General features: G+C 41.5%; 1 protein-coding gene across 8 annotated transcripts in view; it reads right to left on the bottom strand.

The window, feature by feature from the left end:
- The window catches only part of tbc1d5 (TBC1 domain family, member 5), a 554,754-nt gene that overhangs the window by 75,852 nt on the left and 465,974 nt on the right, over positions 1–12,928 (bottom strand). For all 8 annotated transcript variants that reach the window (XM_041183651.1, XM_041183652.1, XM_041183650.1 and 5 more), the window contains one exon: positions 6,993–7,159. In XM_041183651.1, coding sequence (XP_041039585.1) covers positions 6,993–7,159 — 167 coding nt within the window. The remainder of the gene's footprint in view (positions 1–6,992; positions 7,160–12,928) is intronic.

Below are 12,928 nucleotides of genomic sequence, written 5' to 3'. Positions count from 1 at the left end.
AGTCCGTGTCCAAAAGCAGCAAGACCTGGACAATATCTGTGCTTGGGCTGACAAGTGCCAAGTAACATTCACGCCACACAACTGTCAGGCAATGACCATCTCCAAAAAGACAGAATCCATGATGTTCAATGGCATTACCATCACTGAATTCCCCACTATCAACATCCTGGAGGTTACCATTGACCAGAAACTGAACTGGACTAGCCATATAAATACTGTGGCTACAAGAACAGGTCCGGGGCTAGGAATTCTGTGATGAGCAACTCACCTCCTGACTCCCTGAAGCCTATCTACCATCTACAAGGCACAAGTCAAGATTGTGATGGAATACTCCTCAGTTGGCTGGATGGGTGCCACTCCCATAATGCTCACGAAGTTTGACACTGTCCAGGACAAAGCAGCCTACTTGAATGGCGCCACATCCACGAACATTCACTCCCTCCACCACCGACACACTGCAGCAGCAGTGTGTACCATCTACAAGATACACTGCAGGGACTCACCAAGGCTCCTTCAGCAGCACCTTCCAAATCCATGACCACTACCATCTAGAAGGACAAAGGCAATAGATAGAACGGAACACCACCACCTGGAAGTTCTCTTCCAAGTCACACACCATCCTGACTTGGAAATATATTGCTGCTCCTTCACTGTTGCTGGGTCAAAATCCTGGAACTCCCTTCCTAACAGCACTGTGGATAGACCTACACCACATGGGCTGCAGCAGTTCAAGAAGGCAGCTCACCACCATCTTCTCAAGGGCAACTAGGGATGGGCAATTAATGCTGGCCCAGCCAGTGAAGCCCACATCCCGTGAATGATTAAAAAAAGGCATCCGAAACTTAGGACCTTCAATAGGGCCAGAGGCATGTTGCTTGAGAAAATCAGGGAGAATGAAGCATGGAGGTGGTGGTTTAACTTCCTTCTCCTGATGTTCAAAAGCCAATATAAAAATGACTTAAAGTGGACTGGTAGACAAATATACTTGTACATCCATCTGTATTGTTATAGTAACATAGCAATACAATGCCCTTAATATTTTGTTATGTAAATATCTACCAAGAGTAAAGCATGTCACAATTGCATCCAGTCACAGAAATGAAACTTTGCTGATTGACTAAAACTAATGAGTTGCAGAAAGGTTTCTTAATCAATCACTTCAAACCTTCACCTAGTCCAATGAACTGGAAACAGAAAATCAATTACAAACAGGATTATAATGAAATGCTGAGGAGAAAATAAAATAGAATTTCAAACATATATAAACTCATAATGAAAAATCCATAAAAGTTGCATGTCCCTAGAAATGTTGTGGAAAGGGTACAGAATATCAATGAGATAATTACAATCAATAAATACACTCATGCCACAAATAAAACATATCAACTAAAATCATAAACTGCTATATTGCACAAGACACAACAGCTGAATGAGAAAAAAAAATAGTTTCATACAAGTCTTAAGCACTGATCAACTGAACATTATAACAGCAGGCTACCCACAAAGCAATTCCCACACCTTATCAAGAAAAGGGCAAAAACCTTCTGTGGAGTGGCAGTCTTACCTTAGACTGGGGCTCAACATTTCTCACCCAGACTTTCGGCCTAGGCCTGCTGAGAAACGTGGACCACAGCTGCTCCTGGTATCCTTCAGAGTAGTGTAGGAGTGTCAGGGGAAATGATGCCATGCCCACTTTTTATGGCACTAGTTGTTGTATTTGGGTAAGTTTAAATGCCCCAGCCACTTTGACAAGCTAGGAGAGAAGGTAAGTGTGTAACTTGTGGGTGAAGGGTTAGGATGAGTCAGGGATGGGGGGGGGGGTGGTGCAGCGGAAGGTCTGGAGGATAGTTGTGGAAGTGGTTGAAGTGGGTCAGATTGGGAGATAGTCGAGGTGGTGGTGGGTTAGTTGCGGATTATGGGGTAGTCGGGGGGGGTCAGCAGGGTAGTGGGGGTAGCTGGGTGGTCGGGGGGGGAGGGGGGGCGGTTTGGGAAGGGTAATCAGGAAGGGTTGTTGGGGGGGTTAGTCCGGGGTGTCCAATGGCAGGTTGTGGGGTACTTAGAACGGCTACCCAGGAGTTAGAACCGGTTTTAAGCCTTCTAACTTTTCCTGGGTAACTATTCTGCTAAGTTGTAACCATCAGAATTCTCCAACATTAAATTGAAATTTCGGATGGTTCCAGACGCAGGGTAATTTCCCAATGGAAGTTGAAACTTCCTGAGCAATACCCGTGCAGTCCTTGATTAGGGACTTCCGAGGTGTCCCCCAGTGCAGCTTCTGGGGTACTGTCGGGGTACAAACCCTCTGGAGAGCGCGAGATCAGGACCATTCTGTTTCAAGTTTTCATGGTAACCCTTAATCACACTGAAAGTGAAACCTAGGCCTGCCTTTTCAGCTGGAACTGCAGAGGTGGGAAAATTCCTCACTCTGCAAACCTGACTCGGGAGTAAGTGCACTGGATTTTCGTTCTGGGGTTGGAGGAGGGGGGTGGGGGGGTGGGGGGGGTGGGGTGGATGGTCTTAACAGGGGTTGGGATCGCCGTCCCCAAAAACAGTGCAGCAGCAGCCACAAAGGCTGTGGAGTCAGGCTGGGTGAAATGCCCGTCTGGGTGCTCTGGTACTATATCGCAGCTGTAAAAAAACCAAGAAAGCAAAAACCAGCCCTCTAAGCTCTCAAGCCCACACACTCTCCATACCCCATCCATGTCAACCCATGCCCAGACCATCACCCCCCATGACGCTATCTTTCTTATGTAACATTATTTTTTTCCTTTCTTTATCTATACCTGTCTTCATTTCTTCTCAGCACCATGGTGTTTCCCCCTTGAATTCCTCAAGACATTTTTCCAATTTCTGTGAAATTCCAATTGGGAAAGGTAAGCTGGATCCATAAGGTTTCAATAACAATAAACAATTTCCTGTATTTTAAGTTGTTTCTGCTCAACATACTCCTTGTAGGTCTTCTAAATCCCAAAAGATGACGTCAGGATGGGAATCTTACACGATCCAATGAAAGCTGTTTCGGTCTTTAGTTGGAAACTAACTGACACACATCTTGAAAGAGACACTCAACTAAGTATGAAACAGTAATTTATTTATACTTCTTTCCATTTAATATGCTGTATTCATTGTTCACAATATAGTCTCTACACAGGACAGACCAAACACAGTTGGGATGTTTGCTGTGCTGAGCACCTCCGTTCAATCCACAAGCCTGACCCTGAGCTTCTGGTTGCTTGCCATTTTAATTCTGTGTCCCACTCCCAATCTAACCTTGGTCTCCTATACTGTTCTTACGAAGTTCAATGGAAGCTCGGGGAATCATCTTTCGATTAGACACTTTACAACCTTCCAGACTCAACCTCAAGTTCAATATTTTCAGATCATAACCACTGCTCCATATTTTCAGGCAGCAGCTGATGGTAATAAGTCTGTTCATTTAATCACTCCTATTCCACCCTATTACAGAGCTTCCATTTTTATCTTTCCTCCCCTCCCTTTTCTCTGCACCTGTACTTGCTTAATCTGTTACATCTGTAACTTTTTCCGGTCTGATGAAAGGCCACCAGCCTGAAACGGAAACTTTGTTTATCTCTCCACAGATGCTGCTTGGTCTTGCTGAGTATTTCCAGCATTTTCTGTTTATACAGTAAAGTTACGCCGTTCGCAGGGGTTATGTTCCTGCGAAACCTCGCAAACGGTGAAATCAACGAATATGCTTTTCCACGGGGCTGAATTAGATAGGTTCCAGCCTTGCGTGGAGAGCATTGGTTTGGGCAGTTACTTCGCTCTAAATTGTGGTGCGGTACCCATATCCGACAGACAGGGGAGCCTCTGAGCAATAGATCGGTGAAGATTTCAAAATGAACACAGCTGTTATTGCAGCATGATTTGGATATTTGTGTGTTAATCCCTTTGTTTGGGCTGCACTTCAGTTGCAACCATTCTGGCCTCTGCTCCGTTATGTTTGCTGTCTCCCCGGGGAAAGAAGAGAGAGGGAGAAGAAATTGTGGATGAGTGAACACTGCTTACGTGCTGCGCGATTCTGTGTACAAAGTGCAAAGTGCAGATGAGTGAAATGTGAACTGGGAAGTCGCAAATGGTGGGACTTTACTGTATTTTCAATTTCCAACATCTGTGGTATTTTGCCTTTGTATTAAACAAAGTAACTACAGTATAATAACAGAATATCAATACTGAGATTGCAACGTACCAATGTTGAAGAAATCTGCCAATTTACAAGCACTCACTTGAATGAACTTAGAAAGTACTAATAGGCATCAAGTAATGAGCTACATGATGAGCTAGAATTAATTAAAGATAAACATTAAAAAAGGGATTAATTACTTTCCAGCTGCAAAAGTACAGAAAAAAGTACTGATTGTTGACCAGGGGAAAAAGGCAAATGGGTTGTGCACTTTTCAGTTTCCTTGAGCTGTTGCTAAAGGACATAGTTGCTAGTCTAGGTCTTTGGCAGGTGGTGAGGGAACCAACAAGAGGGAAAAATTTATTTGATCTCGTCCTCAACAGTCTACCTGTCGCAGATGCATCTGTCCATGACAGCGTTGGTAGGAGTGACCACCACAGAGAATTTGTGAAGACGAGATCTCGTCTTCACATTGAGGATACCCTCCATCATGTTGTGTGGCACTACCACTGTGCTAAATGGGACAGATTTAAGCAGATCTGGGCAACCATTATTGGGCAACCATGAGATGCTGTGGGCCATCAACAGTAGTAGAATTGTACTCAACTACAATCTGTAACCTGATGGCCCGGCATATCCCACACTCTACCTTTACTACCAAGCCAGGGGATCAACCCTGGTTCAATAAAGAGTACAGGAGGGCATGCCTGGAGCAACACCAGGCATACCTAAAAATGTGGTGCCAACCTGGTGAAGCTACAACACAGGAACTACTTGCAGGCCAAACTGTGTAAGTTGAATGCGATAGCCAGAGCTAAGCAATCCCACAACCAATGGATCAGATCTAAGCTTTGCCGTCCTGCCACATCCAATCATGAATGGTGGAGGACAATTAAACAACTAACAGGAGGAGGTGGCTCCACAAATATACCCATTCTCAATGATGGGGGATTCCAGCACATCAGATGAGGCTGAAGCATTTTCAACAATCTTCAGCCAGAAGTGCTGAGTGGATGATCCATCGCTGTCTTCTCCTGAGGTTCCCAGCATCACCAATGCCAGTTTTCAGCCAAGTTGATCCACTCCAATGATATCAAGAAATGGGTGAAGGCACTGGATACTGCAAAGGCTATGGGACCTGACAACATTCCAGCAATAGTACTGAAGACATGTTCCAGAACTGGCTGCATACCTAGCCAAGCTGCAGTACAGCTACAACTTGGCAACTACTCAACAAGGTGGAAATTTGCCCAAGTATGTCCTGTCCACAAAAAGCAAGATATATCCAACCTGGCAAATTTCTGCCACATAAGTCTACTCGCGATCATCAACAAAGTGATGGAAGGTATTGTTGAAGATGCTATCAAGCAGCATTTACTCAGCAATAACCTGCTCTCTGACGCTCAGTTTGGGTTCTTCCAGGGCCACTCAGCTCCTGACTGCATTTTACAGTCTTGGTCCAAACATGGATAAAAGAGCTGAATTCCAGAGGTGAAGTGAGAGTGACAGCCTTTGACATCAAGACAGAATTTGGCCGAATGTGGCATCAAGAAGCCCTAGCAAAACTGGAGCTAATGGGAATCGAGAAAAAAATCTTCACTGGTTGGAGTCATACCTAGCATAAAGGAAGATGGTTGTGGTTGTTGGAGCTCATCACCTCAGTCCCAGGACATCAGAGCAGGACTTCCTCAGGGTAGTATCCTAGAGCCAATCATCTTCAGCTGTTTCGTCAATGACCTTCTTTCCATCATGAGGTCAGAAGTAGGGATGTTCACTAAATGACTGCACAATGTTCAGCACCATTTGAGACTTCAGTCCATGTCCATATGCAGTAAGACCTGGACAACATTCAGGTTTAGGCTGAAAGATTGTGCAGCAGAATTGAAAAATAACCACTATTCCGTCAAGTAAAGAGCACAGAAATAGGTCACTTGGCCGAACCAATCCATGCTGTCATTTATGCTCCACTTGAGCTTCCTTCCATCTTCCTCCATCAAGTTTTATCCTTTGGTCCTTTCATTCTCATATACTTGTATAGCATCCCCTTAAATGCATCTAAATTATTCGCTTCAACCTTTACATACCCTGAGAGTAACAAGCACTATTTAGATAGTTCCATTTTCTCTCCATTTTTCCAATCCAGTACTTCTATTAATTTTCTTTTAACAGTGAAAGAGTATTTATGCTTTTTTTTTCTGGAATACCATAATCTGCCACTCTCAGCTACAATTACTAAGAGTCAATACAGTGTCCCTTCTATTATTTTTACACCTTTGGACGTGAAAATTTAAACAGTTAATATGCAGAAGAAATTTCCTTAATGACAAAATAGAGACTGAAACTTTGTGAATCCAAAGACCAATCCCATTTTGCCATCAAGGGATTTGAAATAAAACCAAGTATTTTATCTGTTAAATTTGACAACCAGAATGTCGATTACTGCTGAGTGGAAGGGTTTTAATACACAAGAAGAAAAGTGATCGATACAGGCTACATCCAAAGGACTTGGCTGGTAGGGTTTAATCTTGTATCTGTTTACATTACAGTGTCTGATCTCAGGTGTTAAATCAGGAACATTGCTGAGTGAAGGTGAACATTGTTACAAGGCATATCACTCCAGAATAATTACATAATCCAGTACCGTATCAGTAGAGGCATGAGAGAAGGATGTGTCACTATCCCCTAAAATGAGCAAACAACATTTTTTATAATTAAATGGTGTGAAGTTGAGCATAAAAAATATATGGTTCCACGATCTTACCTTTCTTTTAATATTCACTTAAAATATATGCAAAATGTTCCAATCTGAAAACTGCTTTTAACACAAGTGATTACTGAAAGGACTCACCATGTCTTTTCGGCCGCCCATAGTTTTGCTATGTGACCGTGAACGAGAGATTGTACTGAAGAATGAATCCTTTTTAGCAGTAGAATACGGAGGAGATGCTGTGTTATCTTTTGCAGTAGGCAAACTCTCAGTACTTGGTGAGGCATTAATATGAGTGGCACCATGACCTAAACAAATAGTTTAAAAGAACATAAAAATTACCAAAGTGATTTCATGTTGTGGGCTACAAAGGTCTTTTTGCCCTGTTCTATATTAGACTAGCATAGTACAGTGACATTTATTGACTTTATTTACAAGTCTGATTAAAATAATGATGAGAAAAATGATTATTGTACCACAGCAACTATATTTTCTAAGTATATCTGAATGAATCATAACAGTGAACTACATTCCAAGGTATGAACACACCAGCAATTCATTTCATGTTTTCAAAATGTAATGTTTACTTCAATTCCACAACATTTCAAATGAAGGCCTACTTTTGAGGAAAATATTAGCATTCCTGAAGATATACCCCATATTGAGGATACAGTATCCTTTAACCACTAGCTGTTGCCTCCACCAGTTTTCTCATAATTAAAATGTATCAGTGGCATTTGTTGGGTATATATTAAGGTTCAATGTGCATCAAAGTAGTTAATGTTTAATCTCTGAAATTTTGACTCCTTACATAAAGTATACACATCCTTCATTACTAATAAATGTCTGATTATATCTGCTATGCATAAATTTTCTTGTGTCATTAAATAAACTGTCCATTAGTATATGAAATAACAAGGATTTCATGTATGCAATTTACATTTTCTCTTCCCAGGGATGATTTTCAGGTTGAATTCCTTCTCACATGTGAATGAAATTTGCAAAAATTTAACTGAAACTGACTTCACACATAGGGATTTAAATTGAAAGAAATCCTGAGAACTAATTGCCCTTTGTTCAAAACAATAGTTTTCATACTGCTGTACAAAATGAATATTAATACTAAAGTGTTGCATGATTATTCCCTGCAAAATTTCTAATACTGCTGCCAAACCCTTAAAGTCAAACTTATCTCATGTTCCAAATTCCTGGACTCGACAGCTGGCAAGATCACTTAAATGCGAAGAGTGGGGCGCAGTTAACCACTGGACCACAAGAAGTTCTTTGCAATATTTCTAGTACTTATGTTCTGTCACTGTGCATATTTTGTCCTGAACTTTTAACAGATGATCAAGTAGAATTTGGAAAATACATACATTCAATACTTGTCAAGTTATGCAATAAGGTAGAAAATACTTTTTATAGTGCTAAAATTCTTCAGAATTCAAAGTATTTTACAAATATAAGGAGAACATTAATGATCTATAATACAATAATGGAATAAAAAACTAAGCAGAACACTACAAACAAATTGTATATTGTTTAAAGAAAGAAAAACATAAGAACAATTTCTTAGTCTCTCATTCTTTGAATGCAGAATAGCTTATATTTATAAAATGCTTTTCACGTAACAAAACATGCAAGCAGAGCATTTGTCACAGGTGGTTAAGAGCAGAAACATTATGGGAGGCATTACGAATGCTGGACTTTATAAGACAGTCATGTTTTAAACTGTCTCCTTTAATTCAAGGTAAAATGGAGTAGTTTGAAGAGATGTGACGTCCTACTAAATAACCCAGGAGACAAGCCCATGTGACCTGGTTGCCATCGGGACAGGGGTCCAGACCAAAATGGAATCACTAAGCTGAGTGCTGGAGAGGGTGGATTCCCGGTTCAGAGAAATGAGGATTGTGGAGAGTTAAAGTCCAAAGGGTCGCCAGAGGGTGCCTTGCTATTGGAAATCCATTCGATGGTGCTCAGAAGTTCAAGAAGGGACTTTGTTTAAAAGGGAATTGGAAGCTTCACCCTGGTGAGGCAGGGAGAAGAAATTCTGTTAAAGACAGGAGGAGCTGGACTTTAAACACAAGACTACATTTCTGCTGACAGTACGGTGTAATGCATAAATGCAGCATGGGGTTTTCAGGTTTGTGAAGAAGTTAATAGGGAATACCTTTTCTGTACTTTAATGCATTAGTTGCCTACTAAGTAATGTTTAGTCGATGTTGATTTTAGTCTGTTCAGTAATAGTCTTAAAATACGAGATCCTGTCGTGTGTTCTTTGCAATGGCCACTGGGAAATCCATACCTCTTTTTTTTAAAGTTATTGGTTTCTATGGGGATTGTAACAGAGGAAACCAAAAGCGATATCAGAGAGCTAGGAACTGAAGTACTCTTTTCAGGATCGGTTCCTCTTCTATGTTTTGTTGAAGGGAATTGGGAGGTAGTGGTTCGGGGTTGGATAAGAAGTCACTGAGATAGTGGAGTACATTTTCATCTTCACCCTCTGGGCAATACTCTGGTGGAGTGGATCAGGTGGGTTCTATGACACATGGGTAGTCTATCTGCTCCATCAGGTGGCGAAGACAAAAATTTATGCCAGTTTTTCTCTAAGGAGTTTAATTTAAGGGATTCTGCATTATGTGATCTACCCGCTGTATAAAAACCTTATCCTCTATCTGTTTGTTTCATTAAAGGCACCTTGTAGTTCCTTATGGTTACATAGCAATAGGATAATTTATTAAAATCAAATATCTAAAGACTCTAAGTCAGGGATCGAAATACTGTAAGGAGTGTTTGAGAAAGGACAAAATGAGAAAAACCAAGATGGAACTAGATAATTTTAATTTCTTCCTCATTCATTTATCTTTTGCATACTTTAGAGATAACAACAGTCTTAAATACAGATGAATTAACTGTAATTTTATTTTAAAGCATACATTAGGAAGTGATGTCCAACCTTTGGACAAACAAAAGTCTGACAGATTTTCCACTTTTAAAAGTCGGAAAGAATACTATTGTTACTAAATCAGCTTTAATAACACTTGATTAGCCACTATTTTCGAACAAATTATATGTAAAACAAGATTACTGATCAGTGATAATGGTTCTCAAATTATTGTAGGAACAAAATAATTTAATCTTTTCCACGTGACATTACTTGCACCTAGAAAGGAAGACTTTTTGGAAGCAGAAGGGTTTCACTTGATAGCATAACTCACGGATTAAATAATTGGTTGGCTGGTACCAAGAGATGCTTTGCTGGATTTAACTGTTATTTTAGGTCACTTGGATCTTGCTTGTGAGGAACAGTTGTAGATTAAATGATATGATTAAATGACACCTCAAACAGCTCCAAAAGCTGAATCTTCACGTAGTCAATACTGTTCTGCTTTCCTGAAGATTCCAAATAATCTTCAAGACCAGACGAAAATAGATAAAGAAGCATTCCTTTCAAAATTAGCATAGGCTCATAAAACATACAATATGGCTGCATGCTTCAATTATTAGCAAAGAAGGAATGTATTAGCAAGGAAGAGTGTTGTCCCCTGCAGTTCCCATCACTATTCAAGTACATTTGGTACTCAGGCATTTTGATTTCATGAATGTAAGATATATTGGGTCGAAATTGGGGTTGGTAGAAATCATTGTTTACGTGATACAGATGCCATTTGGGAACCAAAATGATGTTTGATGTGTAAGCCATGAGTTGAGGAATATGCCATTTTGATGAGGATGCTAGTGTGTGCACAGCTAATGCTTACTGGAAGTATGCAGAGTGGGAAGATCATTACACCAGTGGTCAACACTGATTTGATGCCAGTTTCAGAGCTCTTCACTCCAGTCAATGCCCTCATAAACCTTTACAGCTAAACATACGTTAACTAACAAGAAGGGACACCACCCTGCACCCCCAACCCACCAGCATTACCTAAAGGGATCAACTACTTATAAATTAGTTTCTGTTTGATTTCTTCAGGTTGATGCTACATTTCCACAAGTGTTTAGTGCTTTTTATAGTTGTTTCAAGTTGTAAAACATCTACAAGGAGTGATCTGGTCGGACCTGAAGGACTTTTTGTTGACTACATGGCTTCTGCACAGGCCAATTTCTCCCAGTAATGGATGCACTAGCAGGCATTCCCTTGGAATAAGCATGACTAGGAGAATGTACAGAGGTCGCTCAGAGCTGAGCAAGCTACAAAAGGAGGGCTGAGGGGAAGCAGGGCTCTTAGGAGGAGGCCATATTCTCCCACAGTGTTCAGGTTGTAATTTTCCTACTTGAACCTGAGAGAGAAACAATTTGTGAGATGTCTGCACTTCAAAAACATTGTCCTCAATGAATTTTGGCATCTGCAACACTCACTACTGCAATCTTAGAGCATGGGATGGACTGCATTATCCATGATTATGAAGGTGATCATAGCAATTAACTTTTATGCGTCTGGCTCCTTCCAGGCTGGAACTGAGATTTTGCAACAATTCACGGCTGCATGAAGGAGGCCACTGAGGCTCTCTATGCAAAGAGAGCAAACCAAAGAGTAGTTACTGGTGACAAGGGTTATCTACTGGCAACAGAGCTCACGGTGTGCAACCCCTAGACACGTGCTCAGCAAACATACAATGAAAGCCATGCTGTCACATGAAATGTGATAACACAGACCGTTGATGCGCTGAAACAATGCTTCTCCTATCTGGGCAGCTAAGGAGGATCCCTGCAGTACTTGGCATAGCTGGTATCAATATTTATGGTGGCCTGCTGCATGCTGCAAATGCCTCGTCATCATGAGGGGACAGCCCTTAACGCCAGCTGTACAGCAAGTGAATGAGGAGCAGTAGAATGAGGAGGAAAAGGAAGAGAAGAAAAAGGGAAACGACAACCATGACAGCCCCTTTCCAGATAGGTTGTCCATGAAGAACTAATTTGGGTGTGATACTAGCAATCACAATGCCAATTCTATGTACCTTCACCTGTCCTAGTGCTCTTACAAAGTGCTACCCCAGTGGCTATAGCATGGATGATTGAAGGTTCCCGACTTTCAGTAGAAGAAACTGCAAATAGTCTTGGGGTGCTACTTTGAACAGCCCTGTGGACAGCACCAACTCAACATGGGTGGCAGGAGTCTGGGCTGACTGGCTGAAAGGCAACAGCAAGGGCACTGGTAGAGTACCAGTGGTAGAAGGATGAATGCTGTCAGCCTGAGTGATGACAGCAGGTTTGTGCTCCACGCAGCCAATGCATTCCTAATAACTTATTGGAGGACTAATTGCTGGATTGCTGTGATGTACTGCAAGTTCCTTTGAACACCATAAACAGCAGTCATGATAGCATCCTGGTAACATTGTAAGACAGCAATCTGAATTTCCAATGCGGTACACAGATGTTGGGTGGCTGTTGCTTGTGCTATAATTGAAGTGGTGACACCAGCAGTCAGATGCTACAACATGGGTGGGCTCACAAGGGTGTGAATGGGTTCCATCACTTGGATGCTGGAAAGGATTAGTTCCAAATTCTGCACAAAGCCCTGAGCCAAATTGGTGCTGGATTTTTCTATGCGGCAGGCTTGCCAATGCACCAAGCATTTCATTGTGCATGCCCCTTAGTATTTTTCTATAGGTTGTCCCATTGAAGTGCTCGTCTGAGTCCTATGCAGTAGAATTCATGTGCTATCTCACCAGAGGCAAACTGACACCTTTGTTGTCTTTGTTCCCTTCTCTAGCTGCAGCACACTTGTGCCATGTCTTAGTACATGCTGATCCCACCTCTAATCTATCCTCTAAGAAATGTGCAGTGTCAGGTTGGTACTGTGTCTTCATCATCACTCTCTTGTTGGTGCTCTTTCACTGCTGTGGGATGTATGTGTAAGGCTTGCAGCATTGCTAAGTGTGTAATGGTAAGGTGTGGCATATGAATGCTAGGTATGAGTCACTAGGTGTGAGTGATTGACAGAGATTGTTGTGTGACGGGAATTGTGGTCAATTGAATGCTGAGGTTAGTGGTGAAGCTGATAGGATATGTATTTAGATATCCAAGTTACATCTGCCCTACCTTGACTATTTGTCTGAAGTCATTGAACTTTT

This window comes from Carcharodon carcharias, chromosome 3, assembly GCF_017639515.1.
Source record: "Carcharodon carcharias isolate sCarCar2 chromosome 3, sCarCar2.pri, whole genome shotgun sequence".
NCBI classification, from domain to species: domain Eukaryota; kingdom Metazoa; phylum Chordata; class Chondrichthyes; order Lamniformes; family Lamnidae; genus Carcharodon; species Carcharodon carcharias.
The sequence above is the reverse complement of the archived record's forward strand: the minus strand, read 5'-3'. Positions and strand labels throughout refer to the sequence as shown.